This window comes from Acomys minous, assembly GCF_964271855.1.
Source record: "Acomys minous genome assembly, chromosome: 3".
Taxonomy (NCBI): domain Eukaryota; kingdom Metazoa; phylum Chordata; class Mammalia; order Rodentia; family Muridae; genus Acomys; species Acomys minous.
This window is the reverse complement of record NC_140485.1, coordinates 71,705,612-71,731,366: the sequence shown is the minus strand read 5'-3', so window position 1 is coordinate 71,731,366 and position 25,755 is coordinate 71,705,612. Positions and strand designations below refer to the sequence as shown.

The following is a 25,755-nucleotide window of genomic DNA, read 5'->3' as shown; positions in this document are numbered from 1 at the left end:
GGAGATGCCAGCCACTTCTGCAGCAGCCCAGGCTCCTCAGAACCCATGCCCCCTGAGCTGGATGTTCCGCTTTGACAGGCCTCTGTGGTCAACCTTCTGCACCGGTCCTGTCTCTGACGGAATAAATGCTACAGGAGCCAGTTCAGCTCCCTCTCACCTCTCTGCTCCTCAGAAATTGCCTCCGCTCTGCTGCCTTTGCCCTCCCACTCTAAGCACGTCAGAGCAATGCTCCACACGCTGTGCTTGGGTTTAGATGTGCGATGGGGCTGCCTGTGGATTTCCCAACCCTCTCTGGCGCTTTCCTTTTCTTTTCCATTCACCCGCACCGGGGGAGTGCGGCTCTGACTCAGGGAAGAGGTCCTCTCTGTGAATGCGCCATGTTTGCTAAGCCTTTAAAATGGTTCCAGTTTTTCCTGGAACTTGAAATTCTGTATCCTCTGTGTTGTATAGTGTTCCAAAGGCAACACGATGACTTTCGTACAAGTGTAACATGCGAACACATTAAAACTGGGCATAGCTGATTGTTAGTGAGGAAGCCAGTAGGATTAAGATATTACACTCAGTTTGGAGGAGAATCTGAAAAACAGACGCACACTTAAGCGGTCAGGGTTGCTGAAATAAATGTACTAAGAACTAGGAAACTGGTTGATATCATAGAGCAACTGGCAATGCTGATTAGAAGTATCTTTTCTATAGTGTAGGGTCAGTTATATCTCTACCAGAAAAAAATTTGTGTTTTTGTGGACAAGACTCAGTCGTCTTCCACTGGACACTCACTCACTGTTGGTATCTTTAAAAGTTTGGATCTTTAAAAGAAATCTTTCAAAGGCCCATTAATAGAAAAATAGATAGCAAAATGTGGTATTTTCATACAATGGAATATTATTCAACCTTTAAAAATGAAAAAAAAATCAAGTGAGGGGATAACAATTGGGATCTAATCTGAATAAATTATAATTAAAAAGGGAAAATTCTGACTCACGCTACAGTGTGTATGAATCTTGAGGTCATCGTGCTAAGTGAAATAAGCAGTCACAAGGAAAACTTGTATAGTATGATTCCATTGATAGGAGGTATCTAGTTATAGAAAGTAAAACCATAGGAGCTGAGGAAACGGTTCCATGGGTCAGTTTTTGCCGCACAAGCTTGAGGACCTGAGTTCAAATCCCCAGCCACAAACAGGGTGTGTCTGTATGCTAGGAGTAGCAGAGACAGTCACTGAGGCTTGCTGTCAGTCAGCCTAGCTCCAGGCTCAGTGAGAAATGCCATCTCAAGGGACTGGGTGAGGAATAATAGAGCAGGATGTCCAAGGCCCTGAGGCACGAGCATCCCCCGACACGTGTGTACGTACATCCTGCACACACATGTGCCACATGCAAAGAGAGGAGAGTTACGGTTCCCAGGGACTTGGGCATGACAGAAACGGGAAGTTACTATTTAGTAGGTGCAGAGGTAAAGGCGACTCCGTAGGTGGATGTGGTGATGGTGGCATTGTGACCTCACAGCACTAATATGTGTGTATATGAATGGTTGTGTCAGTGCAGGAGTTGGCTCAGATGGTAAAGGTGCCTGTAGAGAAAGCCTGGCAACCTGCGCCGGACCCCTCAGGACCCACACAAAGAGGAGAAGTGACTTTCAAAGTTGTCCTTTGATCTCCCCATGTGCACTGTGGCACGTGCATCCACACACAGCCCACGTAAACACCATAATAATAAAAAAATGTATTTAATTTTACCACAATACAATCTTTAATGACTGAAGAAAAGAATTGGTTGAAATAATGCTTCCCCCGCCCCACAATTTACAAAGCTGTAGAATTAGCATAGCCTAGTCAAATTCAGAGGTGACTGCAGATTAGATCAGGTAGCCTCAGAGGCCCAGGGGACAGTGCCCAGTAGAATATCAAAAGGACATTCATGCGGGGTGTGGTGGTACACGCCTTTAATCCCAACACTCGGGAGGCAGAGGCAGATGGATTGCTGTGAGTTCGAGGCTAGCCTGGTCTACAAAGTGAGTCTAGGACGGCCAAGGCTACACGGAGAAACCCTGTCTCAAAAAAAAAGAAAGAAAGAAAGAAAGAAAGGACATTCATTTGTCTGTGTCAAAGTGTGCATGTCCTCGTGTGTGGGAAAGTGAGAATTGTTAGGTGTGCAGCTGCGATATGCTGGAAATTGTGAACTCGTTTGTTAAGGGTTGAGTTTGGTTTTAGGTTTGGATTTGTTTCTGAGAGTTTCAAACCGAGGCTGGCCTTGAACTCCATATATAGTTGAGGGTGACCTTGAACTTCTGATCCTCCTGCCACCAACCTCCCAGATGCTGGGCTTACAGACAAGCACCACTAACCCCAGTTTATGAGGTACCCTGGGATTGAGCCCAGGACTTTGTGCCACATCCCAGCCTTCCTAAGAGCTGAGCTCTGCGACTGTCCATGCCTGCTAGCCCGTATCCAAGTGGCCTAACTGTCTTATGGATGGTGTTCCACCTCACCAGCAATCACGCTTGGAATGTTTCCTGCTTAGGGGATTTGCAAAACATAAACACAACAGCAATACATTTAGATGCCTTTAAATTTATCAAACATCAGCAGGAGAGGTGCAAGGATGAAGAATTCTGCCGCAGGTAGCTGGGAAGAAAAATACAGCATGCCTTAACAAGCCACAGCCAGTTTGCCCTGGAGGAAATCAGGTCAATTTCTTGTTTAAAATTTAAAGGCATGGTGGCACACACCTGTAATCGCAGCACTCAGGAAGGCACAGGCAAGAGGATTGCTGTGAGTTCAAGGTCAGCCTCATCTACAAAGCAAGTCCAGGACAGCCAAGGCATACACAGAGAAACCCTGTCTCAAATAAATAAATAAATCAAACTTAAAAGCTAGGCATGGTGGAGCACACCTGTAGTTCTGGGTTTAGGAGGAAGGATAAAGAATTTAAAGTCACCTGGGCTGTATAGTAAGACCCTACCTGAAAGAAAACAAACAAACAACTACAAAGAAGAAACGACATGTAGTATTGGTGGTAGAAAGGGGAGATGTTTAGGGTTTCAATCATAAAACCTGCCACACTTTAAAGAAGTTCACTTGCCGAGCCTATTTTTGGGGTTTCTGATTAGCGCACTAATACGGATCACAATATATTGAGAATGAGGTTGCAGAATAGCATTCGCCCATATGCTGTTTGCATGGTGTACGTCTGAAATGCAGGATGAGAAGAAAACAGTAAGGAAACCATGACAACAGCCGACAGAGAGTGATCGAAGGTAGAAACATTCATTGGAGAAAAAAAAAATGCTTTTATGAATAAGGGGCAGCCTTCACGAAGACAGAGCATCCTGGGACGCCTAAACACCGAATGACTTCACATCAACTAACCTGACGAAAACCTGTTCACACCAACCGCTCTGGAGAACTGATGCAGACACAGGAGGGAATGGCGGCTTTAGCTCGGTTCTCTCAGTCTCACAGCTGATGTCAAGACAGCACAGTCAGTAGACACGGAGTTATTGCAATTACTTTTCTTTTCGGTGGTGAGAATGGAACCCAGGGCCTCACACACACAGGGCAAGCACTCTACCCCTGAGCTACACTCTCAACCCCAAACCCACATTATTTTAGTTTTACATGAAAAATTTTGCAAGACGTGGTTCTGTCCTAAGGAAAGCTTTAGCATATTCCAAAAATAAAACTCTAGGATTTCTGTCCCCTCGGCCACAATAACAACAAAAGGATGCATCCCACTAAAACACTTGCAAACAACCTGGGAGCAAAAGCGGAAATCCAGCCCTCAGTCTTGAGAAACACACACAGGGCACAGTGTAGGTTTCCTTCACGGAAACGTCCTCCGTGGACAGCAGAGCTGCTTAGCCTAGACACACACAAGCCCTTGTTTGGAGGTCAAGGGTGGAGGGCAGCCATCCTACTTACTGTGGAGGGTTCAACAGCGTCCTTTGCCACTACACACCAGGTGCCCAGAACACACCCCCAGGTGCCCAGAACACGCCCTCAGGTACCCAGAACACGCCCCCAGTGGTGAGGATGGAAAATGTCTTTATAGACATTTTCAGATGTTCCCCCTGGTGAAATTGCTCCTGTCTGGACCCGTGCCCTGGATCTAGATGGTTCTATACCAGATAAAGCAAGCATTTAATAAACTGCATAATTTGAAAAGGCTGTATCATAGATGACCTGTGACACATGAGGTGAGTGATATGGGACAGGAGGTCACGGTTCAATAAGGATCCGGCAGGTTGTTGAATTGGATTTTTAACAGAAGAACTGCTTCTGCTGAGGCCCTTCTGGGCCCCTCCCCAGTACTGAACACACATGGTGCACAGACATACATGAAGGCAGTACACCTATACGCATGAAGTTTTACAAATCTCAAAATAATAGCAGTAAACCTAGGAAGCGGGAAAGATGGCTTAGCAGATAAAAGGCCCGTCCCTTCAAGGGTTGACCTTTGACCTCCAGAGGGACATAGCATACATATATGCATACATACATGAATGTAAAAAAAAATCATAGTTTCATTGTGGAAAACGAAGATTTCATATTTTCCCACGATCTTCCTCAGCATTGGGTATTAAATCTTCGGATTCTTTTTATTTTTTTAAAGGATGTTTGATTTTTTTAAAAATTGCCATTTGAGTTGCTGTGTGTTTCATAAGAAGTTGTTCAGTGAATTGTCGTAGGGTTAGCCCAGGATTTCCAACAGTGTCTGAAATGGCGCTAAACATGCTTCTGCCATTCTGTGCTATGTATTTATGCAAAGCAGAGTTTCAGCATCCATCGATGGCTATAAAAATTATCAACTCTGAAAAAGGTTAAAGCTTAAAGACATCTTCCATCCTGCATACCAGAGTTCAGCTAGGATTTAATTCTTCATGTCAGCACAAATAAGCATATCCACTTCATCAGTGTGCGCATTTGCCACTCAAATAACCTCAGTCACAGTTTCTCGGCAGCGTTTGGTTTGTGTGCCTGTTAAATTCTGCTGTGTACCCAGGCCCATGTAAAGGTTTCATGGATGATAAAGGGGTCACAAGTGGGAAAAAAAAAAAAGAAAGTTTTAAAAGCTCCGGCCTAGACAAGCTCATGTGAGAGCCGAGAGCCAAAATTAAAAAGAGCATTTAAACAATGCGATCGAAGCTAGTCAGTCAACAGTACCTACTGTATCACGGCTACAGCCCGCATTTGCCTGAGAGTGCTTTGGAACAGGTAAAGATATAATTATATTTGGGTTCTAAATATGATTAAATTGTTAAGAAACCCTTAACAAATGCTCAGCAGTACAAATGGCATACTGTTACAGACATTCACTAGAAATTCAAGACAAAGCAAAAAGAAGCAAGAATGGCTGCTTAGGAGTTGCTAGAGTCTTCTTTAAAACTCTTTTGTCAAAGGGAAAAAATTAAAGAATGAAATAGCTATGTATAAAAGAGATCAATAACAAAAGCATTATGCAATATTTTTGAGGCCTGGAGAGATAGCTCCACACTTAAGAGCACTTACTGAGCTTACAGAGGAAATGTTTAGCGTTAAATCATCATCATCATCATCATTATTTGGTTTTTCAAGACAGTGTTTCTCTGTGTGTAGCTCTGGCTGTCCTGGAACTCACTCTGTAGACCAGGCTGGCCTCAAACTCGCAGAGATCTGCCTGCCTCTGCATCCCAAATGCTGGGATTAAAGGCATGTGCTGCCTCTGCCACAACCACCCAGCTAAAGTATTATTTTTTTATTTTTGTTTTGTTTTGTTTTTTGAGACAGGGTTTCTCTGTGTAGCCTTGGCTGTCCTAGACTCACTGTGTAGACCAGGCAGGCCTTGAACTCACAGCGGTCCGCCTGTCTTTGCCTCCCGAGTGCTGGGATTAAAGGCGTGCACCACCACCACCGCCCGGCTAAATTATTTTTAATTGTAGGGGAAATGTGTGTGAAGAAACCCATGCACAGTAAGTGTGTGGAGGCCAGAGGCCAGCCTCAGGGTTCTCCTCTATTGCTCTGTGTGTGTGTGTGTGTGTGTGTGTGTGTGTGTGTGTGTGTGTGTGTATGTGTGTGTGTGTTTACATGTATGTACGTACTTGTGTGTGAGTGTGCATGTGCAGGTGTTCATGTGGAAGTCTGAATTCCATGGCAGTCATTACCCTCTGTTTTTCTTGATAAGCGTTCTTCAGCTAGTGAAATGAGCTAATTCAAGACAAGTTAAAGTATTTAAATGCAAGTTTATTGGGAGCTCTCCGTCCCAAGGAACAGGGCCAGGGAAATCGCCACGCATGGGGAAACAGAAAAAACAGGGTGAGAGAGAAAGTGCTCACCCAGAGTGACAGAGAGGAAAAGAGGCAGAAAGAGAGAGTGTAGAGCCAACATGTCTGTATTATATGGTGAAGAGCCTCTAAGGGAGGGGAATCCCCCTTCTCCTGGGCTGAAAAGTTCAGGGTAGAGGGCGGGTATGCCAGCCACGCCCTGTAACAGGTAGGAACTGAGGGATGCTGGGAGAACGTGGTTAAAAAGACAACCTCAGCTGCTTGTCTCAGCTCTACAGCCCAAAAGTTCTTCCACTTTATTGATTGAGGCGATGTCTCTCAATCAAACCCAGGGCTCAGTGATGCGGCTAGTCTTGCTAGCTGGCTCGCTCTGAAGATTCCATCTCTGCCTTCAAGGTTGGGATTCCAGCGGGCCACCACTTCCACCTGGCATGTACATGGGCTCTCCACCCTTAAGTCTAAGCACTGAGCCATCTCCCCATGGTTGCTCTCATTTCTAATAAGATGGAGTCTCTCACTGAACCTGGACCTTGCAATTCCAGATGAGACCCCAGGATCCAGCTGTCTCTGCTTCCTCCTTCCCTGAAAACCTTCCCCCACCTCCAGCCTCCCAGCCCTGATACTGGGGTTGCAGATAAAGATGCCCCCTTTTTACATGCATGCTAGGGGTCCGAACAGAGCTCCTAGTGCTCACACAACGCGCTCCTTCCGCAATGAGTCACTTCCTCACCCCCTAGACATTGTTAACAATAAAACAAAGGGAGATAAATGAATTTGGAAATATAATTCAAAAGTAAGGGAGAAGGAGGGGATAGAAAGATGAAATTAGATATTAAATAGTTAGAGGACAGAGAAGGAGAAGGGATAAATTTGAAATCTTGTCTGTTTTGTTTGTGTGACAGAATCTCACTCTGTAGTTCAGGCTATTCTGGGATTACAAGTGAGTGCCACTATGCCTAGTGAGATCTGACTCTTTTAAAGATTTATTTATTATGTATACAGTGTTCTGCCTGCATGTACACCATCAGGCCAGAAGAGGACATTATAGATGGCTATGAGCCACCATGTGGTCGCTGGGGATTGAACTCGGGACCTTTGGAAGAGCAGGCGGCGCTCTTACCCACTGAGCCATCTCTCCAGCGTGATCTGACTCTTTTAAAGAGAAGTTTTAAAGCCCTCTAAAATAAAGTCTGTTCACCTGCTTAATGAAGAAAATGTTGAGAATGTGCAGGCATTTAACATTAGAAATCAGACAGAGGCCAGGCATGGTGGCGCATGCCTTTAATCCTAGCACTCGGGAAGCAGAGGCAGGTGGATCAATCAATGTGAGTTTGAGGCCAGCCTGGTCAACAAAGTGAGTCCAGGCCAGCCAAGGCAACACAGAGAGACTTTGTCTCAAAAAACCAAAAAAAGAAAAAAGAAAAAAAAGAAAGAAACCAGACAGAGGAAATAACAAAAACACAGAGGGAATAAAAATAATTCTAGGACTGTTCACATAAGCAGCTCAGTGAAACATGCGTTTACAGAGTGTTTGTTTGTACACAACTGTTCTAACTATGGGTTCAGTGTGAGAATCCCACGTGTGTAAAAATGATTAGTTTTCTTGTATTTCAAAAAAGAACCACTAGGAGAAAAAGAGGAATAAAGTTAACAAGAAAAATGACTGACCTATAAGGGGGAAAATGCTAAACCACCAAGAGGTTTATTCATTCAACGCATTAAATAGGCTTACATGATCTAAGGCTTACTTTGTGCTGGGTACATGTGGTCCTTACTTAATCCTGGAAGGTAGTTTGGCAACACATCTTACAGATGACCAAACTGAGACCCAGTGAGATCACACTCAGCCAGTGTGTCCCCCCACCTGCCGAGGGACTGGACCAGGATTCAGAAGTGGGCTCCCAGCCTCTGCGTTCTTTGATGCTCATTGTTGCCCAGCTAACGAGGCAGAGCTGTGTTGGCCATGGAGCTTATATCATGGGATGATCCATTCACAGCCAGACCGAGCTCCTGTATGGGCAGCATGCTGACCATCTGCCCACCCAGGTCGGGTGCCAACAGAGCAGCAAACTTCCAAGGGTTCCTAGGAGCTTCGCAGGTGCTCCACATCATGCAGAGCTCAGGGGAGAATGGAACTCCAGCTTGAAATTCTCCTATGGGGATCCTGGTGGGAAGCACAGCCCAGTGTGGAAATGGCCATTTGCTTCCTCTCGCCTACACGTCCCTGCCCTGAGCCTGAGAGGCAAGTGTGGCATTTGGCAAGGCAACGCCTTCTAACACAATCACTCTGTCCTCTCTCAGATCCAGGAGATGGTCCATTCGGAGGTAGCTGCCTATGACTCCAGCCGGCCAGGTCCCCTGCTGGGCCGCCCAGCGATGCTGGCCAGCCACATGAGTGCCCTCAGCCAGTCCCAGCTCATCTCTCAGATGGGCATCCGGAGTGGCATCACCCACAGTTCCCCATCACCCCCAGGGAGCAAGTCGGCAACCCCCTCTCCATCAAGTTCCACACAGGAAGAGGAGTCAGATGCCCATTTCAAGGTGCGTGAGGGGAAGGGTGTGGATTCAAGGTGCCCTTCCGGTGGAGTAGGGACTCTGCCGGGTCATGACCATCATTTAGTCCTTTGCTGGAAACCATGTGGACCTTTAGTCAGAGGGACAATGCCTGGGCCCTTGGGACATCAGGCTGCTGAGTCTACTGGAGACCCTCTAGGCACACGGTGGCCCTGAAGAGGCCCAGGGCCCAGCCACTGTGTCCATGACAGGAAGGCATGAACTAACCAGGGCTTTCTGTGCTTCTCCTCATCCTGGTCCAGCATCAGTTCTCAGGATAACTTGGCGCCCATCACAGGCCAGGTGGGGATAATGCCTTCTTCCTTGCCCATCTCCCTGTCCTCTTCCTCCCTCCCTCTTCTCCTCTCCCCTTCTCTGCCCCTTCCTTTGTCTCTACACATTCCTGAGGACTTAACCTAAACCCGCTAGGCAAGCGCTCTATTGTCAACCTGCCCCTCCCTCCCCGGGGTTGGTTTCTGTTTTATTTTTATTTTTTTATTGAGGCAACACTAAAAGGTCTGGAGATAGAGCTGCATCGGTAGTGTCTTCCTAGCACACAGCAAGCTCTGGGCTCAATCCCTACACCGTATAAACTAGACCTGGTGGTGACGTGCCTGCAATCTCAGCCCTCAGGAATTAAAAGCAAGGGGATCCAGAGCTCAGTCTCCTCTTTAAGTCCAGGGTTACCCCTCACTGTATAGAAAGGCGAGCTTGGGCCATGTAAGATCTGTCTCACAAACAAAACAAAGCAGACGCTTCCATAGAACCCACAGACCAGACACTTTCATAAGCCCTCAACAAATGCCCGTTCCTCTAGTCTCCACAACAGTCCTACACGGCAGGCAATATTCACTATCTCTATTTGGCAGATGGGGAAACTGAGGCATGGAGTAGTTAATTAACCTGTCAGTGCTGCACAGACACAATGTATACCCGGGTGGCTGCAATGCAGCCTGGTGTATGCACCCTTAACCACTGCCTTGTCACATCCAAGAGCCACCTGCTTTCAGAACAGGGGATGGTAAAATGTTTGCGATGCTGCCTGAGGCCTAATGCTAGGGAGGTAGAGACAGCAGGATTTCTGGGTCCTGCTGGTCAGGTCGTTCAGCTGACTGGGACTCCAGGCCAATAGGAGACCTTGTGTCATTAAAAAAAAAAAGATACACAGTATCTTAGTAGCCATACTTGAGATGAACTGCTGTTTTCCACACCCATATGCCCACACACGCATGTGTGCAAGCATGCACACACACACACACACACACACACACACACACACACACACACACACACACGGGGGGGGGGGGGAGAGAGAGAGAGAGAGAGAGAGAGAGAGAGAGAGAGAGAGAGAGAGAGGGAGAGGGAGCGCACAGAGATAAAGAGACAGAGAGATCTATTTTCAGTCCTCACCTTGCCGAGGCCCCACCAAGGGCTAGCGAGATGAAAGCCTGGAGCATCCCCCAGGGACACTTGGAACAGAGCCAGCGTTGCCACAGGCCCTGCCAGATTCCCTGCCTCTCACACATGAGGTCTGAGTTTCTTCACTAGCCCAGGACTTCCCATCAGTTGACCAGACTGCCTTTGTCTTATCGGTACACAGAAGCACAGGCGTCACTGTAGGATCCAGGCTGTGGGTCAAAGGTCCCCTGAGAGTCCCCACAGAGAACAGCTGGGGTCTTCAAAAAAAGCATCCCAACCCCTGCCCATCCTGGAAACCCCAAGTCAAGTGTGTCTGAGACCAGGGAGAGACCATGGTCCCCGAGTCTGTTCAGGCGGGTCCTCTGACAGGGTGGCAGCCGCGTTACCTTCACCCGTGCCCAGCGTCAGAGGGTGCCAGGGGAAAGGCCACTGTCTAGAGTCACAGCTGAAGTGCAGTGAAGGTGGCCTACCCTTTATAATCAGAGGCACTGGATATTGTTTATGATCATGATGGGAAGAGAAAAACATAGAGGAGACCCCGAAAGCAGGTCCTCAGTAGCTGGGCCTTGTGATTCTTGCAGTGGCAAAGGGTCTAACAGGTGCACATAAGGCCACTTTATTGTCTGGGAGAATGGACCCTTGGCTTCTTATTTTTATTCTGTGAGACAGGGTCTCTTTATGTTGCCCACACTAGCCTTCATCTCTCAGGCCTCCTAAGTTCAATTCTTACTGCTGTGCATCACCACGCCTGGCTTTATTACCCATTGTTGATCAGGAGACTTTGAAAGTCTGCAAAGATAGATGTTAATGGGGGCGCAAGGGGGTTCTAGAAAAACAGAGAAGGCTTTGTTTAAGTTTTGGAGTGATAGGAATGTCCACAGGGAAAGGCAGAAGGTCCCAAGTACTGATTTGATTGCTGTCCCGGGCACTGGCCAGCGTCACTGGCAACTTACTGTTCTTAGCTCAACAGTCTCCAGAAACCGTCAAGACCCTCTCAATGGACGCATAAGCAGTTAAACCTCCACCTCAGGTTGCCACCCAGTGTACATGAGCATCTGTCTGTCCTTCTGTCTGTGTATACCTCTGGCCCTGAGGTCTGTGTCTCTATGTGTATCTCTGAGTTGTTCGGTTTGTTTGCCTCACTGCTACCTCTACATCTGTGTGCTGGTGTCTACTTCCACCCATGTGTATACATGTATGCACCTGTCTGCCTGTTGTCTGTGTTCATATGGTCATGTATGTCTATCTGTGTGTATGTGTATGTTGATGCCCCCTCTTCCAAGTGTGTAACAATGTAGGCCAAAGCTGCCTGAGTCTGCAACCCCTGGTTGGGCCAGCCCTGTTGCTGCCTGGGAGAGAACAGGACCGGTCTGAGGTAAACTGCTGAGGAAGGCTAGCTTAGCTCACGGTTAGCCAGTACCATTCTGGCCAGGAGGCCCTTGACTTCTGTGGGTTTACTGGCTCCTCTCCTGTGACAGATCTCGGGGGAGAAGAGACCCTCAGCGGACCCAGGCAGAAAGGCCAAGAACCCAAAGAAAAAGAAGAAGAAGGATCCCAACGAGCCGCAGAAGCCCGTGTCGGCCTACGCTCTCTTCTTCAGAGACACCCAAGCCGCCATCAAGGGGCAGAACCCCAGCGCCACCTTTGGCGATGTGTCCAAAATAGTGGCCTCCATGTGGGACAGCCTGGGAGAAGAGCAGAAACAGGTGAGAGCCTTGGTCCCCTTCTGAACTGTCCCTGATTTTGGGCCCTGGAAACCCCTCCAACAGTGTCATGCCAGGCTTGGCCTCTGGGACAAGAGGCTTCTGCAGAGAGCTTTCTGCTTTGCTTGCCCATCTGTAAGCTGGGAAGCAGGGTTCCTTTGTCCCTGATGACCTCTAGTACTACTGTGTACTGTGTATTACTGCCTTTACTGGGCCCCTTGCCCCCCCCATGCACAAAGCAGGGAGCACTTCCATGCGTATCTAACAGTCCCCCCAACTCTGGCCCTTCTGCTCCGGTGGCCACGTGGTCTCTCTGAAGGTCTCCAGGGGGAAGAGAGCCAAGCTGGCTTATGCAGTTGGAAATGTGTTACCAGCTGCTCACCTCAGACTGACTAACCTCTTTGAACCCTTGCTTCCCCATCTGCTGGCTACCATTCTTGGAGCATGCCTAGGCTAAGGACCATGGAGATCCCTCCATCCGTCACCTCAGTGCATCCTTGCAGCGTTCCAGGCAGTCACCATGCATTTCCTCTGTTGACAGAGTGATGCAACAAGAGGCCACGTGACTCATTAAGGACCCCCTTGCCCCCCCCTTGTAAGACTGGCATCAGGATTTTTTGGGGGGGGCCTGTAGAACCGGGAAAGTCAATCAGGATGTTGGCATAAAACTAGGAACCCATCTCAGCACTCGGGAGGCAGAGACAGGCGGATCGCTGTGAGTTCGAGGCCAGCCTGGTCTACAAAGTGAGTCCAAGACAGTCAAGGCTAACACAGAGAGACCCTGTCTCAAAAAACAAAACAAAACAAAAAACCCTAAGAACCAAATAAGTAGATAAATAAGTGTAAAACTACAATGGTGTCATGGGCCATGGGCTGCATGGGGGACAAAAGGCAGAAAAAGACGCAGCCCCGGGATGGGTTCCTTTAGGTCCTCAAAGTGACTCTGAATGGTGAGCCCCATAAGAAGGGAGCCTTAGGCTGGGGCCGCCGTGCCCACCAAGACCGGAAACGGTCTGGCAAAGACATGCTATTAGGATTTCTGGGGGAAGCAAACGCTGATGGTGAAGGCTCACAGAGTGTGACAGAGCTAGAGAGGCGGGCAGGGGCCAAGCAGGCTTTTGCAAGTGGGGACAGGAGTGAGCTACTTGCCATGGAACAAAAGGGAGCCACTGAAGTGTCTGCACTGAGGGGCGTCAGGTTAGCTGCGTGCCGGCGGCGGGTAGAGTAACCAGGATCCTCGCCTGGCAAGAGGGGGTGAGAAGCTGGGAACAGGCAGATCTGAAAGTGAAAGGTGTGGTCGGGACACCTTGGGATTCTGACCCTCGCGGTGGGGAACAGAGATGCTGTCTACAGGCATGGGAAGCAGAGAGCAGTAGCGAGCTGGTGAGGTGCACCCTTCATCCTACTCAGCCATGTAAAGATCTTGTGGGATAGTCCAGTGCAGCTAGGCTGAGACTGCAGTAAAAAAAAGTGGAGACCATGAGACAGGGGAAGGCAGAAGTCACTGTCGGAGAATTCCCACTGTGGGTGATGGGAGCCCTTGTCCTTGATAACCCATCTGAGCTACAAGGATGCTTGTTAGCCATTGGTTGGGAGCTGCTGCAAGGGAGAATAGTCCTCCCACGCTGCTGGTCTCACCCATGTGGCAGGCCAGGGTCTTGCTCCTAGGGCAAGCTTTCTGCTGGGTCCTTTGCTGTGTTGGCCTTGGATGCTCTGTGTGCTGTGTGATGCTGCAGTTGGGAAGAGCTAGGCCAGACGGCAGCGCTATCAGCTTCCACTCTAAGCCCTTTGTCATTTTTCTCATGCTGTGGGTTGGGCTGGGCTTCGCAGGGTGGTTCATCTGCTGCCCTTGAGGAGAGCTGTCTATGCCCCTGCAATCAGCTGCAGCACACGAGGCAGCTCTTCCTCAAGAAGGTGGATGGCTTAAGTCTTGCGTGCCTCACGATCGCACAGGCTAATCAGGCGTCTTAGTCACTGCTCTGTTGCTATGAAGAGACACCATGACTAAGGCAACTTCTATAAAAGAAAATATTTAATTGAGGCTTTGCTTAGAGTTTCAGAGGCTTTAGTCCAGCATCATCACGGCAAGGAGCACGGCAGCAGTCAGGTACTGGAAAAACAACTGAGAGATGCATCCTTCTCTGCAAGCAGAGAGAGATAGACAGAGGCAGAGATAGAAAGACAGAGAGACAGAGACAGATATCCTGGGCCTAACATGGGCTTTTAAAACCTCAAAGTGACACCCTCTCTCCAACAAGGCCGCACCTCGCAATCCTTCTCAAGTAGTGCCACTCCCTGCTGACTATGCATTCAAGTATATGAGCCTATGGGGGCCATGCTTACTCAAACCAACACACCAGGCTAGTTCCCAGAGCAGCCAGAGGCCATTCCAGGGTCTCAACACTTTTCAAGTCTCCCACGTGAATTTATTCTTACGTCACTAGCCATATAGTCTCAGGGCTGAGTCCCAAGTCGTTGTGGAAGAGTGCCACTTAGAAGGCAGACACAGAGGGGACGTGAAACACACTAGGGCGTTCTTACAGTAACTTGTAAGCGTAGGTCTAATGCCAATAGTAGCAGTTGTAGGAAATGCGAGCAGGAACAGGGTTCATGTCAGAACACAAACATTAGCACGTTGTTGGTGTGACGCTAGGTCAAAAGAGGGGCTTCTGTGTGACTTGTCCTTCTGTAGTCACTTGTGCCAACACCGTGGCTGAGGAACTGGAGTATAACGCGGCCTCTATGTTCCTGGTGCAATACTCTCGAAAGAGAGGAGCCAGTGGGCTACCGATCCTGCCTCTGGCCCCACCACCTTCCTCCGTGCATGGCCCTGGAGTCCCCACTTGTCATCCCAGCCTCTGCACTGAGGCTCCTCTGTGACGTTTTCTCCAGAGTTGCCCATGTCTCGGATCTTTCAGGCGTATAAGAGGAAGACCGAAGCTGCCAAGAAGGAGTACCTGAAAGCCTTGGCGGCCTACAGAGCTAGCCTCGTGTCCAAGGTAACATAATCCCCAGGCCCTAGGCCCTGATGAGAGTGCACCCCTGGCGGGACAGCACCAGGGCCCGGGCTCATAGGAACAGCAGGTACCACAGACCTCAGACCCGATGAGTGGTACCTGTGTGTCACACCTTGGGAGCACCTCCAGTGTGGCAGGCTTTATATGTGGCTCATGTCATCAACTTCATTCAGCGGGAAGGGCTAGCACTGGGGCGGGGGGGGGGGGGGGGTTGGCTCAGCAATGAGCCTGGGATTGGCCATTTGAATGGCTGCTATAGGTTCAAACCCAGCTTTGGTGTCTTAACTCCTGACCACGCCCTCTGCCTCTCTCTCTCTGTTCGTACCAGAAGCACAGGGGCAAGGTGTGGGTCTGAGGCCCCCCCAAAAAGAGGGAAAGCATTATCCTGGAGGCTGTCACGAAGGAAATGACACCTGGGTTGGACTGTAAAGGGCCAAGCAAAGGGAGCTTACAAAGTGGAGCGACCTGCATGAGCCAACAGTGGGAGGCTGGGAGCGCCACAAAGTATGGCTCTTTGCTGGAATTGGTCTGGCTACCGGCTGCCAGAGTGAGAATAGTGAGGTGGTACTGGCAGGTCCTTTTCCATGAGAGGAAACGGGGGCTACGTGGCTGATCATTGACAAGTACACAAAGGCCCCTGCATAGTTACGGGTTAGTCACATCCTGCCCCTTAGCATGACATTGAGCCATCCAGAGGCCTCGCAGGCTGCAGACCTACCTGGTTGATAGTCCAGATTTGGCTTATCTCTCATGTATCACTGGCTTTTTCCTCTTCCACCAGAGCCCCCCGGACCAAGGAGAGGCCAAGAACGCTCAGGCAAACCCACCAGCCAAAATGCTTCCACCGAAGCAGCCCATGTATGCCATGCCCAGCCTGGCTTCCTTCCTGACGCCCTCCGACCTGCAGGCCTTCCGCAGCGGAGCTTCTCCTGCCAGCCTTGCCAGGACGCTGGGCTCCAAGGCCCTGCTGCCAGGCCTCAGCACATCCCCCCCGCCCCCATCCTTCCCTCTCAGCCCCTCATTGCACCAGCAGCTGCCACTGCCCCCCCACGCGCAGGGCACCCTCCTTAGCCCACCTCTCAGCATGTCCCCAGCCCCTCAGCCTTCCGTCCTGCCTGCCCCCATGGCACTCCAGGTGCAGCTGGCAATGAGCCCCTCGCCTCCAGGGCCACAGGTAAGCAGGACCAAGCAGCTTCCTGTGACTGTCACCAAGAGGGAAGGCAGCTGGGGGTGGGGGGGGCGGGGCTCATATACTGGCTGGGTCACTCACCAGCTGTGCAGCCTCAGCCATGGCACTGCACCTCTCTGAGACTCAGTTTCTAATTGTCTGAAATGGGTCTAGAAAACCTGCCCCGAAAGATGCTGGCTCCCTCTGGCACTTGACTAGTTGTCGGCTGTCCCAGAACCTTCTCTTAGCCTTCTACTTAAGCCTTTCAGCTCAAGGCACCGAGACCACAGCGACTTCTGCCAGATTTCCCCAGCTCCTAGCGATCTCCAAAGTCCTAGCCTTCAGTGAGGGTTCCACAAACAGTTCCCAGGCATGCATGCAGCCCAGTAACCTCATTTTACAGATCAGTAAACTGAGGCCCAGGAAAGAACCCAAAAGCAAAGTCACCATTCCCCTGCTACCTACCCCACCCCCACCCCTGACTCTGGGGGTGGAACCCAGAGGCTCACAAGCCTCCATGAGCCACAGAGTTAGCTCAGATTGAATCTCCCCAAGGATGCTCTGCTAGGAAGAAGGGGGGAGAGGCAGAGTGGTCCTACTGTGTGGGCCTAGGAAACATCTGTGAAGTGTAGACACCTTCAGACACACAAAGACCACGGCAGCTCCCAGAGAGGCCTCCCCTCCTGTCTCCTCTGCTCACCTTCCCTCTCCTTTCCCTACAGGACTTCCCACACATCTCTGAGTTCCCCAGTGGCTCTGGCTCTCGCTCACCCGGCCCATCCAACCCTTCCAGCAGCAGCGGGGACTGGGATGGGAGTTATCCCAGCGGGGAGCGCGGCCTTGGCACCTGCAGGTCAGTCCTCCCCAGACCCCGCTTCATTGTCCATTCCTGGTAGGGGGGAGGGGTGTCCAGGAAGACCTGGAGACACTTGGAGGAAATGCAAAGTAACCATTGTCATCCCGGCCTGTGGATGCTTAAAGTACAGGGACCAACAGAGAGCAAACCCAAGCCCCAGGGGGCGGGGGATGCAGCTGACTGTCCACCCAGGCCATTTGGGAAAGTAGGGCTGGCCTTGGTTCAGGCTTTTTCCCCTTTTGTCCCTTTTCACAAACGGAGAGTGAGGCATGAGTATTTAGTGCATGGTGGCCGTCTTCTTCACCACGCAGTGAGCTGGCCACCGGCTTTTCAGCATAGGCTCCTGACTTTGCCCAGCCTGCTAGTCCTCCACCCTGCCTGAACCCTGCCCTCGCTTCCGCCTCTGACCTTCTTGGGCGAGCCTCTGTAGGTGCACAGACTCACGTGGGCAGGGATTCCCTTCATAGGCCGAGCAGGCACAGACTCTCTGCTCCAGCCCTTCCTCTTCCAGCTTCCCTTCCCAAAAGTCAGGGGCCAAGGAAGAGTAAGCACTTTGTATCTGAACTTCCTAAGGCTGCCCCTTCTCCCCCGGTGAGGGTTTTGATCCACAACAGCCTATTCTAGTCTTCCTTGTTAAATGTGGAGCCTGTCTATGTAGCCCAGGCTAACTTTGAACTTCTGATCCTCCCGCCTCATCCTCCCACAGGCATGTGTATTCTAAAGACAGAAAGATGCCTGTAATTCTTTTTGGAGATGGACAAATGATGGTGCTGTGATTAAAAGCAGACAGGGTGGGGCTGCTTAGGCTGTATCTCAGTTGGAAGAATGTTTGCCTAGAATGCTTGAAGCCCCGGGTTCGATCCCCAGCACCGCCTAAACCTGGTGCTGCGGCACATACTTAGAATCCCAGGACTCAGGGTGGAGGGTGGCATGGAAGCAGGAGAATCAGTAGTTCTAGTTCATCCTCAACTACATCACAGGTTCAAGGCCAGCCTGGGACACATAAGATCCTGTCTCCAAAAGCAAACAAACACAACAGACGTGAAGCAAATTCAGGCTCTGCTTGGTGGGCGGTCCCTTCTTCAACTATGGAGACAGCTGATCAGAGTGAGGGGCACAGGGCCAGGGCACCAGTGCGGGCTCTAGTAGCTGACAGCCCCTACTCTCTCCTGCAGCCTGCTCCCCAGGGATAAATCGCTCTACCTCACCTAATCCCGCCTCCCCCCCCTCCCTGAGGCTCTCCGGAGGGCACTGCTCCCAGCGGGAAGGGCTGACCACAGGAGAGAGGCCATGGCAGCAGGCAGGGTGACCGGCCAGCAGAGCAGTGACACACCTATGCCCCAGGGCTGAGTCTCTCCCTCGACCTCCCACCAGACTCTGCAGAGGCAGCCCACCGCCTACCACCAGCCCAAAGAACCTGCAGGAACCTTCTGCCCGCTGACCTGCTTGCTCCAGGGTAGCTGTGGACCCCACTCCTTGGCCTGCACACAGTCCCCTGCGTCTGGACTTCTGGTCCCCAGCCCAAGCTCACCTCACCGGGCTACCCCCCCTCGAGGTTGCTTAGCAACAGACACCCACCCCCAGATGCTGGGCCAGCCACAGGTGTGCTCTCGGTGTACACAAAAGATGCTGAAACCCACTCTGTGGGTTCCGTGTAAGTAGTTCACTGTTTTAGAACCGTGCTGAAGACATCTGTAAGATTATTTTGTGGGGAGAAAGAACGTTTCCTTTAAGGTTTAAAAAAAAAACATTTTATAAGACCTTTAGCACATTTTTTTTTAACGTTTTATCTTAAGGGAGACGTGTAAGAACAACTGTCAAACTGATTCTAATCTGCATAGAGAGAACTTTTAAGTCATACCCAGGGGCATTTTTCTTTTCCTCTTCCTCCTCCTCTCTTCTTCCTCCTCCTCTTCCTCTTCTTTTTCTTCCTCTTGTTTTGTTTTTTTTTTTTAATCATATATCCACCTATTTAAAAACTGCCAACGACGATTTTGGTTATCTATTTATGAAGGCAAATTGAGAACGGCATTGTGGTTTCTCCTAACGTGTGTGTGGCTTGGGGTTTGGGTTTGGTTTAGGCTTTGGTTCTTGTTCGCAGCTGTCTCCTGGCCCTTGCAATGTCTGTCCTGGTGCCCCAGTGCTTCGCTCAGACCTCTTTGTAATAAAACTTCTGAAAAGTGGCAAGCAACCCTGTGTCTCCCTGCACTTCTTCAGTCAGGCCTGATTACCCTGCTCCCAGAGCCAGATAAGAAAACAACAAGTAAGAAGCAGGAGGATTGCTGTGAGTTCAAGGCCAGCCTGGTCTACAAAGTGAGCCCAGGACAGCCAAGGCTACACAGAGAAACCCTGTCTCAAAAAACAAAAAGGAGAGGGGGAGTCGGGGGGAGAAGAAAACAGCAAATAAAGGATACAGTTCACCAATGTCCCTGATAACATAGATACAAAAACTTGCAATAAAATTCTTTCAAATAGAATTCAGGAACACCTTAAGGGCTGGCAAGACGGCTCACCTGGTAAAGGCACCTGCTGCCAATGTGGCAATCTGAGTTCCAACCCTGGGACCCACAGGTGAAAAGGAGAAAACGGATTCCTGCAAGTTGCCCTCTGACCTCCACACATAAATAAACATAATTGTAACTTTTAAAAGAGATTTAAGAACACATTAAGAAAACTTTACAGTGTGATCAAGTTGGTTTCATTCCATGGCTGCAAGACTGCTCCTGCATATAAGCCAGGCCTGGACTCCTGAGGTAGCATGTGGCAATGACTTCACCAGGCAGACACACACAGGCACACGCACTGCATGTACACTCATGTGAGCGCGCGCACACACACACGCACACATACACAGGCTTTCACACATTCAGTTTGGTTCCACGGGCAATGGTGTTGGTGAGATTCAGAAGGTTTCGGGGGAAGTTTAATGTGGAAAAAAACACATTAGACAAGGATTCCCAGAGATACCCTGAAGTCTTGAATCCTGGTGAAGAACAGAAGAGCCAAAGTATATACCTGCTGAGAGCAAGAACAGCAGGCAGGCCTGCCATCAATCTGGAGGTGAGGAGAGCCCGTAAAAACTAAACAGGCCCAGGCCGGGCGGTGGTGGTAGCAGCGGCGCACGCCTTTAATCCCAGCACTTGGGAGGCAGAGGCAGATGGATCACTGAGAGTTCGCGACCAGCCTGGTCTACAAAGCGAGTCCAGGACAGCCAAGGCTACACAGAGACACCCTGTCTCGAAAAACCCAAAAACAAACAAGCAAACAAAGAAACAAAACAAACAGATAGCTGGGTGCAGTGGTGCACGGGTGGAATCCCAGCACTCAAAGAACTCTCTGAGTTCAAGGCCAGCCTGGTCTACAAAGTGAGATCCAGGACAGCCAGGGCTACACAATGAAACCCTATCTCAAACAAATAAATAAATAAGGTCGGGGGCAAAGGGGGGGGGGGTGGCGCGTCAGTATTAAATATTATAAGTAATAAGTATCTTAGTTGTCTTTTAAAAATATTTTACTTTTTAAAAAGATCATGAGTACTTTGTACGAGTACAGTTCTTTGAACACAGCAGGCTGGGATCTGAGAACTAGTAGGCAGCCTCTGCAGAACAGTCAGGACACACACACACACACACACACGCACACACACACACACACATTGCACCCCCACCCCTACCATCTCTCCCGCCCCTTGGTTTTCTTTCTCTTGTCTGTGATTTTTGACTTCTTCTAGTGAGCATGTATACAATTTAACAATGTACAACAGAGAACTTTGATGCTTTAGGGGTTTTTGTTTTAATTTTTAGATTTATTTTTAAATTCTATGTCTATGAACACTCTACCTGCATATATATATGTTCGTGTGCCACATGCATGCCTGATGCCTTCAGAGCTCAGAGAGGCCACTGGGTCCCCTGGAGCTGGGACTGCAGGCAGTTGTAAGCCTCCACGTGAGTGCTGGGAATCGAACCTGGGTTCTTTGAAAGAACAAGTGTGCTCCTAACCTCTGAGCTTTCTTTCCAGCCCCACTTGTTTTTGTTTTTTTGGGTTTTTGTTTTTTGTTTTTTTTTGAGACAGGGTCTCTCTACGCACTGTGTAGACCGGGCTGACATGCAACGCACAGGGACACCTGCTCCCGCTCCCCTAGTGCTGGGGTTGAAGTGTGCACCACCACACCTGGCAGGTCTGTTTTTCAATCAATTAACTTGTTTTTCCATACACAGTTATGGTGTGTTGAGCCCGTCCTGTCCCTCCTTTAACCCCCTCCCCTCCTCTTTTCCTTTCCTCTCCTTCCCTTTGTCCCTGTAGTTCCATTTCTGCTTTCACATCATATATGACGCATGATTTTATGTAGCTCTATGAAATATAGGAAACACAAATGAGCTGAGAGGAAACATCTGCTATTTGTCATCCTGAGATTGGCTTCATTCACCGCGTGTAATTGTCTCCACCTGCGTGCGTTTTCCTGCAAACGTGGTGGCTTCTTAGCTACAGCTGGGTCACAGGTACTGCCGACTGTCCCTCTGTTATTGGCAAAGCCCTGTGCTGTCTCCCCCAACGGGTACTCTTTTCTAGCTTCGCTTATGCCCCCCCCCGCCTTTTAAAAAATCTTTGTGTCTCTGTTGTAGTGGGGCACGTCTCCCAGGAGCTTTCTTGTAGTTTTGGTTGTGAGCCTAGCCTTTAATGGCTGAGCCATCCCTCCAGCCCTCCAGAAGCTTCCTACAGGCTATCTCTATACAAAAGAATATTTGTCTCCATGTAGGCGGCCTCTGCAAGGTACTGGAATTCTTGGCTCAGATGGTCAAGTAACAGTCTGAGAAGATCATGGCCCGTCCCACATCCCCTTCGTTGCCTCTGCTTCTCTGTGCTGTTTATTCTCATGGCGTCTTCCCACAGCTAGCCCCTGCACCTGTGTCCTCCCACCCCACCCTGGACCCACGATACCCCTGTGTGTCAGCTTGTCTCATGAGGAAATCAGGCAGACCGAGTTCAAGCCCTCGCTAACAGCCTTGTTTTCACTGAACAGCTCTTTTGGGTGTTTTGTTTTGTTTTCCAGACAGGGTTTCTCTGTGTAGCCTTGGCTGTCCTGGACTCAACTTGGTAGACCAGGCTGGCCTTGAACTCACAGTGATCCGCCAGCCTCTGCCTCCCGAGTGCTGGGATGACAGGCGTCATCGCACCCAGCCACAGGACCACTCTTTAAAGCCCCGTCACTAAGAAGCTCAGGACTTGGGTACCAGGGCTTTGGCTTGTGAATTTGGGGACACTCAATTCTCTTCGATAGCAGTGTGAGGCTTACAACGATGGATGTCAGTTGAGTCCAGCCAGTGGTTCTCTAAAAAGAAACAGGCTCAGATCAGGACTGACTCTAAGTGGGGACGCGAGAGTCATCCAGGCCCTCTCTTGGGAGGACGAGCCGAGTCCCACCTCCAGTTCCCCACTGTTCACCCAGGTAACCCACAGATCCCGACTGGGGTATGGGAGAGAAATGACACTAATGTGTGTCAGACTGGAGCACGGCATGACAAGGCCACCTCCCCCACCCCACCCCCACCCCCCGCCCATCTCCAGCCATAGCCATCTTTCCTACTTACCTTACAAACTCCACCTTCAACTTTCTCCTGTGTCCTTTGACGCTAGTCCGCAAAAATGTCGGTATAGCCATGCCAACAGTCTGAGCTCAAGTGTAGTTGTGAAGTCAAGCGCCTCAGGCTTGCGGGGGGTAAATGTAAGCAGGGTGGCATACAAGAGGGCACGATGAAGAGTGCGGCTAAGTAGAGAAACTGCCCCGCCGTAAGAGTGTTTCCATCCAGTGTGCTCTAAAACATCTGCTAGCCAAACACGAAAGGAAAAGTCCCAGGCTTGCCGACCCCGTGCAGCTGCGAGCGTGCAACACACTTAAGTGACGCCTGTTGAAGATGTGGCTAAAGGTGGATTTCAAAAGCAGAGGCGCAGACCTGAGTTTTGAATCTTAGATTTTTTTTTTTTAATATGCATTGGGTTTTGTCTGCGTGTATATCTGGGTGAGGGCGCCAGATCCCCTGGAACTGGAGTTACAGACAGGTGTGAGCTGCCGTGTGGGTGTTGGGGAGTAAACCTGAAGCCTCCAGACGAGCAGCCAGTGCTCCTAACCGCTGAGCCATCTCTCGAGCCCGTTTTTAATTATTATCCTATTTTATGTGTGTGGGTATTTTTCCCCGTGTATATCTCTGTGCACCATGTGTATGCCTGGTGACCTTGGAGGCTAGGAGGAAGTGTGGAATTGCGCCTACAGACAACTGTAAGCTGCCGTGTGTGTTCTGGGAATTGACCCTGAGTCCTCTGGAAGAGCAAATCTTAGATGCTTTATCTTACTGCCTCAAATCTCAGAACGGGTGTGAGGCACATATAGAATAAATCAGGTAATAATGACGATGATTTTCTTTTTCCATTAGCGTCTTCTAAAGCAAGACTGTTTTCATATGTGGAGCAGTTGCGCCTCTTGGTGGTAGAAACTAAGAACCGCACCTTAAATAAATAACCCTGAAGCTAAATCGCACTCTTCAGTTCTGAAATAAACAAAGTTACACAAGTCACTGCTCTTTGTCCAAGACCTTTCCCAATAATTACATCCATCCTGAAGTGACTGTGACGGCAGTGTAATACCCCTCAGCATGCAGTAAACCCTTAAAAAGCACTTAATCAGCCAAAACAAATCTAGTTAGGCACTTTCACAGGCTTTGAGCTCCTCTGGGCTCACACTGGATATCCTTTTATCTGGGGAACAGGTGAGGCAAATGGGTACCCAATTGGTTTGGTTTGGTTTTGCTTGGTTTGGGTTTTTTTTTTCCTTTTACAGGGTAATAGTACAGAAGGGTTATTCTGGCCTGGAGCCTGTAACCAAAAGATTAGATCCTTTCAGACTCTGGAAATGTCACAGGAGTAAAATGTACCTTTTGGATTATAGGAAGTGCCACGCAGATTTCTCTTTTAAGCAGAAATGGGTGACTGAGGTGGCCACAACCTCTGACCACCAAGGTTAAAAACTATCCCAACATGCAGACCGGAAAAAAAGGTTGGATTTACCACAGATCGCCCTCCTGGAAAGGAACCTGGGGTCACTGGAGGTCAGGGGAGGATAGCGAAGCTTTCATTACCTTCATTTGCCTCTGGCCTCTTGTCTGTGCACCTGCACCTGCTGTGCCTGCTTGCAGAGTTTGCACAGAGGAGGATCACACACCCACACACATAAGGCCTGCCCTGGAGCTGGCAGCCCCTCCCAGGGACTGGAGGGCCAGAGGCCAGGCCTGACTACAAATTACAGAGCCCCTGGAGAAGCCCCACCCCACCCCACCTCTCCTTCCACTCCTCACGAGATCCTGGGCTCTTGTTTTATGCACACTGATGCTTCCTATAGCACTGTTCACACCTGCTGCCCTATGGAAACAACATGTGAAGTCATGGTTTGTGCAGGAAAAGCGATGCAACTGGCGACAACGCAAAGTGAATTAATCCAATTTCGGAAAGACAAGTATCATGCTTTCTCTCATTTGCGAGTCCCAGAATTTTTTGAACTGAATTTGTTCTTTGACTCTGTGTGTGTGTGTGTGTGTGTGTGTGTGTGTGTGTGACATTCTGATCACTCTTACCTCCTGTTCTCTCTTATCTCCCTCTTCCTACAAGTCTCTTTTCCAACTTCATGTCTTTTTGTTTTGTTTTATGACCCGCTGAGTTTAACCAGGGCTGTGTGTATGCTCACGGGCTCAGAACCGTCCAGGAAACCTGGTGTGTCTGTCTCACCAGGGTGTGCACGTCTGAGAATATGACTGCCCCTCCCCCAGGACCCAGCAGTAACCAACAGAGAGGGGCCCCACCTGTCTGGTCTTCTGATATGATCTGGGCTACCGCTGGACTTGCAGTCTTTCTGCCATAGCCTCACAAACTCAGGGGATTGCAAGTGTATTCTGCCAGGCTCAACTTTCTGCGGGCTCTTTTCCCAGCCAACAGAAATGTATGCGGAATGCGGAGGAGAAAGGCCTCCTGTTTGCTACAAGAGCAGCCTTTCCTGATGCCAGTGGAAAAGTGAGAACAGCAGGCTGGCACTGACAGAGCCTGGGCTGGGATGCTCGCTGGGTACCGATGGCCTCATGGTCTTCTCATCAGACCTGTGCAGCAGCGAAGGCGATTGCTTAAGCTTCACACGAAAGTGCTAAAGGTCAGAGGTGACTGGCCCAGGGTCACGGAGCTAGAAGACAGTGACACCTCCCCAAGCCAGGGACCACCTACCTGCAGCTGTCTTACCATTTTTTCTTATAAGCTAAGAGGGAAGCCCTGAACCATCCCCAGACTGATCATGAATGGGCAAAAGTAAGCCGCTGAGCTGACACGTCCTAATGACTGGAGCTAGTGAACGTGTGACTGACCATAACTGGCTCTGACTGGACCAGCTCACCTTTGTTTCTAATAAAATCTTCACTTTCTGAGCTAGGGAGATAGCTCTCAAGAGTGCTTTCATGAAAGTGTGAGGACCAGTGTTCAGATGCCCAGAACCCATATAAAGCTGGTAATCTCAGCATTCTGTGGGCACAGTAGGACCATCTGTAATCCCAGCACTCTATGGACACAGTAGGTCCATTGCAATCCCAGCATTCAATGACAAGCTAAGAGGTGGAAAGAGAACCCTGAGAAGCCTGTGAGCTGGCTAGCTTGGCTCCACAGTGGCCAACAAGCCCTGACTTAAGAAGTAGGAGTTAAGGCTCACCATCCTGGGATGCCTTCTGATCTCCACACATGTGCATGGCACAA

General features: G+C 49.7%; 1 protein-coding gene across 6 annotated transcripts in view; it reads left to right on the top strand.

Annotated features, from left to right (window-relative positions):
* TOX2 (TOX high mobility group box family member 2) overlaps positions 1-18,563 on the top strand; it is a 124,531-nt gene extending 105,968 nt beyond the window's left edge. For 4 of the 6 annotated variants that reach the window (XM_084777691.1, XM_084777692.1, XM_084777695.1 and 1 more), the window contains exons 4-9: positions 8,560-8,799; positions 11,709-11,936; positions 14,852-14,932; positions 15,732-16,124; positions 16,841-16,971; positions 18,349-18,563. In XM_084777691.1, coding sequence (XP_084633817.1) covers positions 8,560-8,799; positions 11,709-11,936; positions 14,852-14,932; positions 15,732-16,124; positions 16,841-16,971; positions 18,349-18,415 — 1,140 coding nt within the window. In that variant the 3' untranslated portion in view covers positions 18,416-18,563. Of the gene's footprint in view, positions 1-8,559; positions 8,800-11,708; positions 11,937-14,851; positions 14,933-15,731; positions 16,125-16,840; positions 16,972-18,149 lie in introns of all 6 variants that reach the window. The other 2 variants (XM_084777694.1, XM_084777693.1) reach the window with 1 other exon arrangement.
* Positions 18,564-25,755: the final 7,192 nt, after the last annotated feature.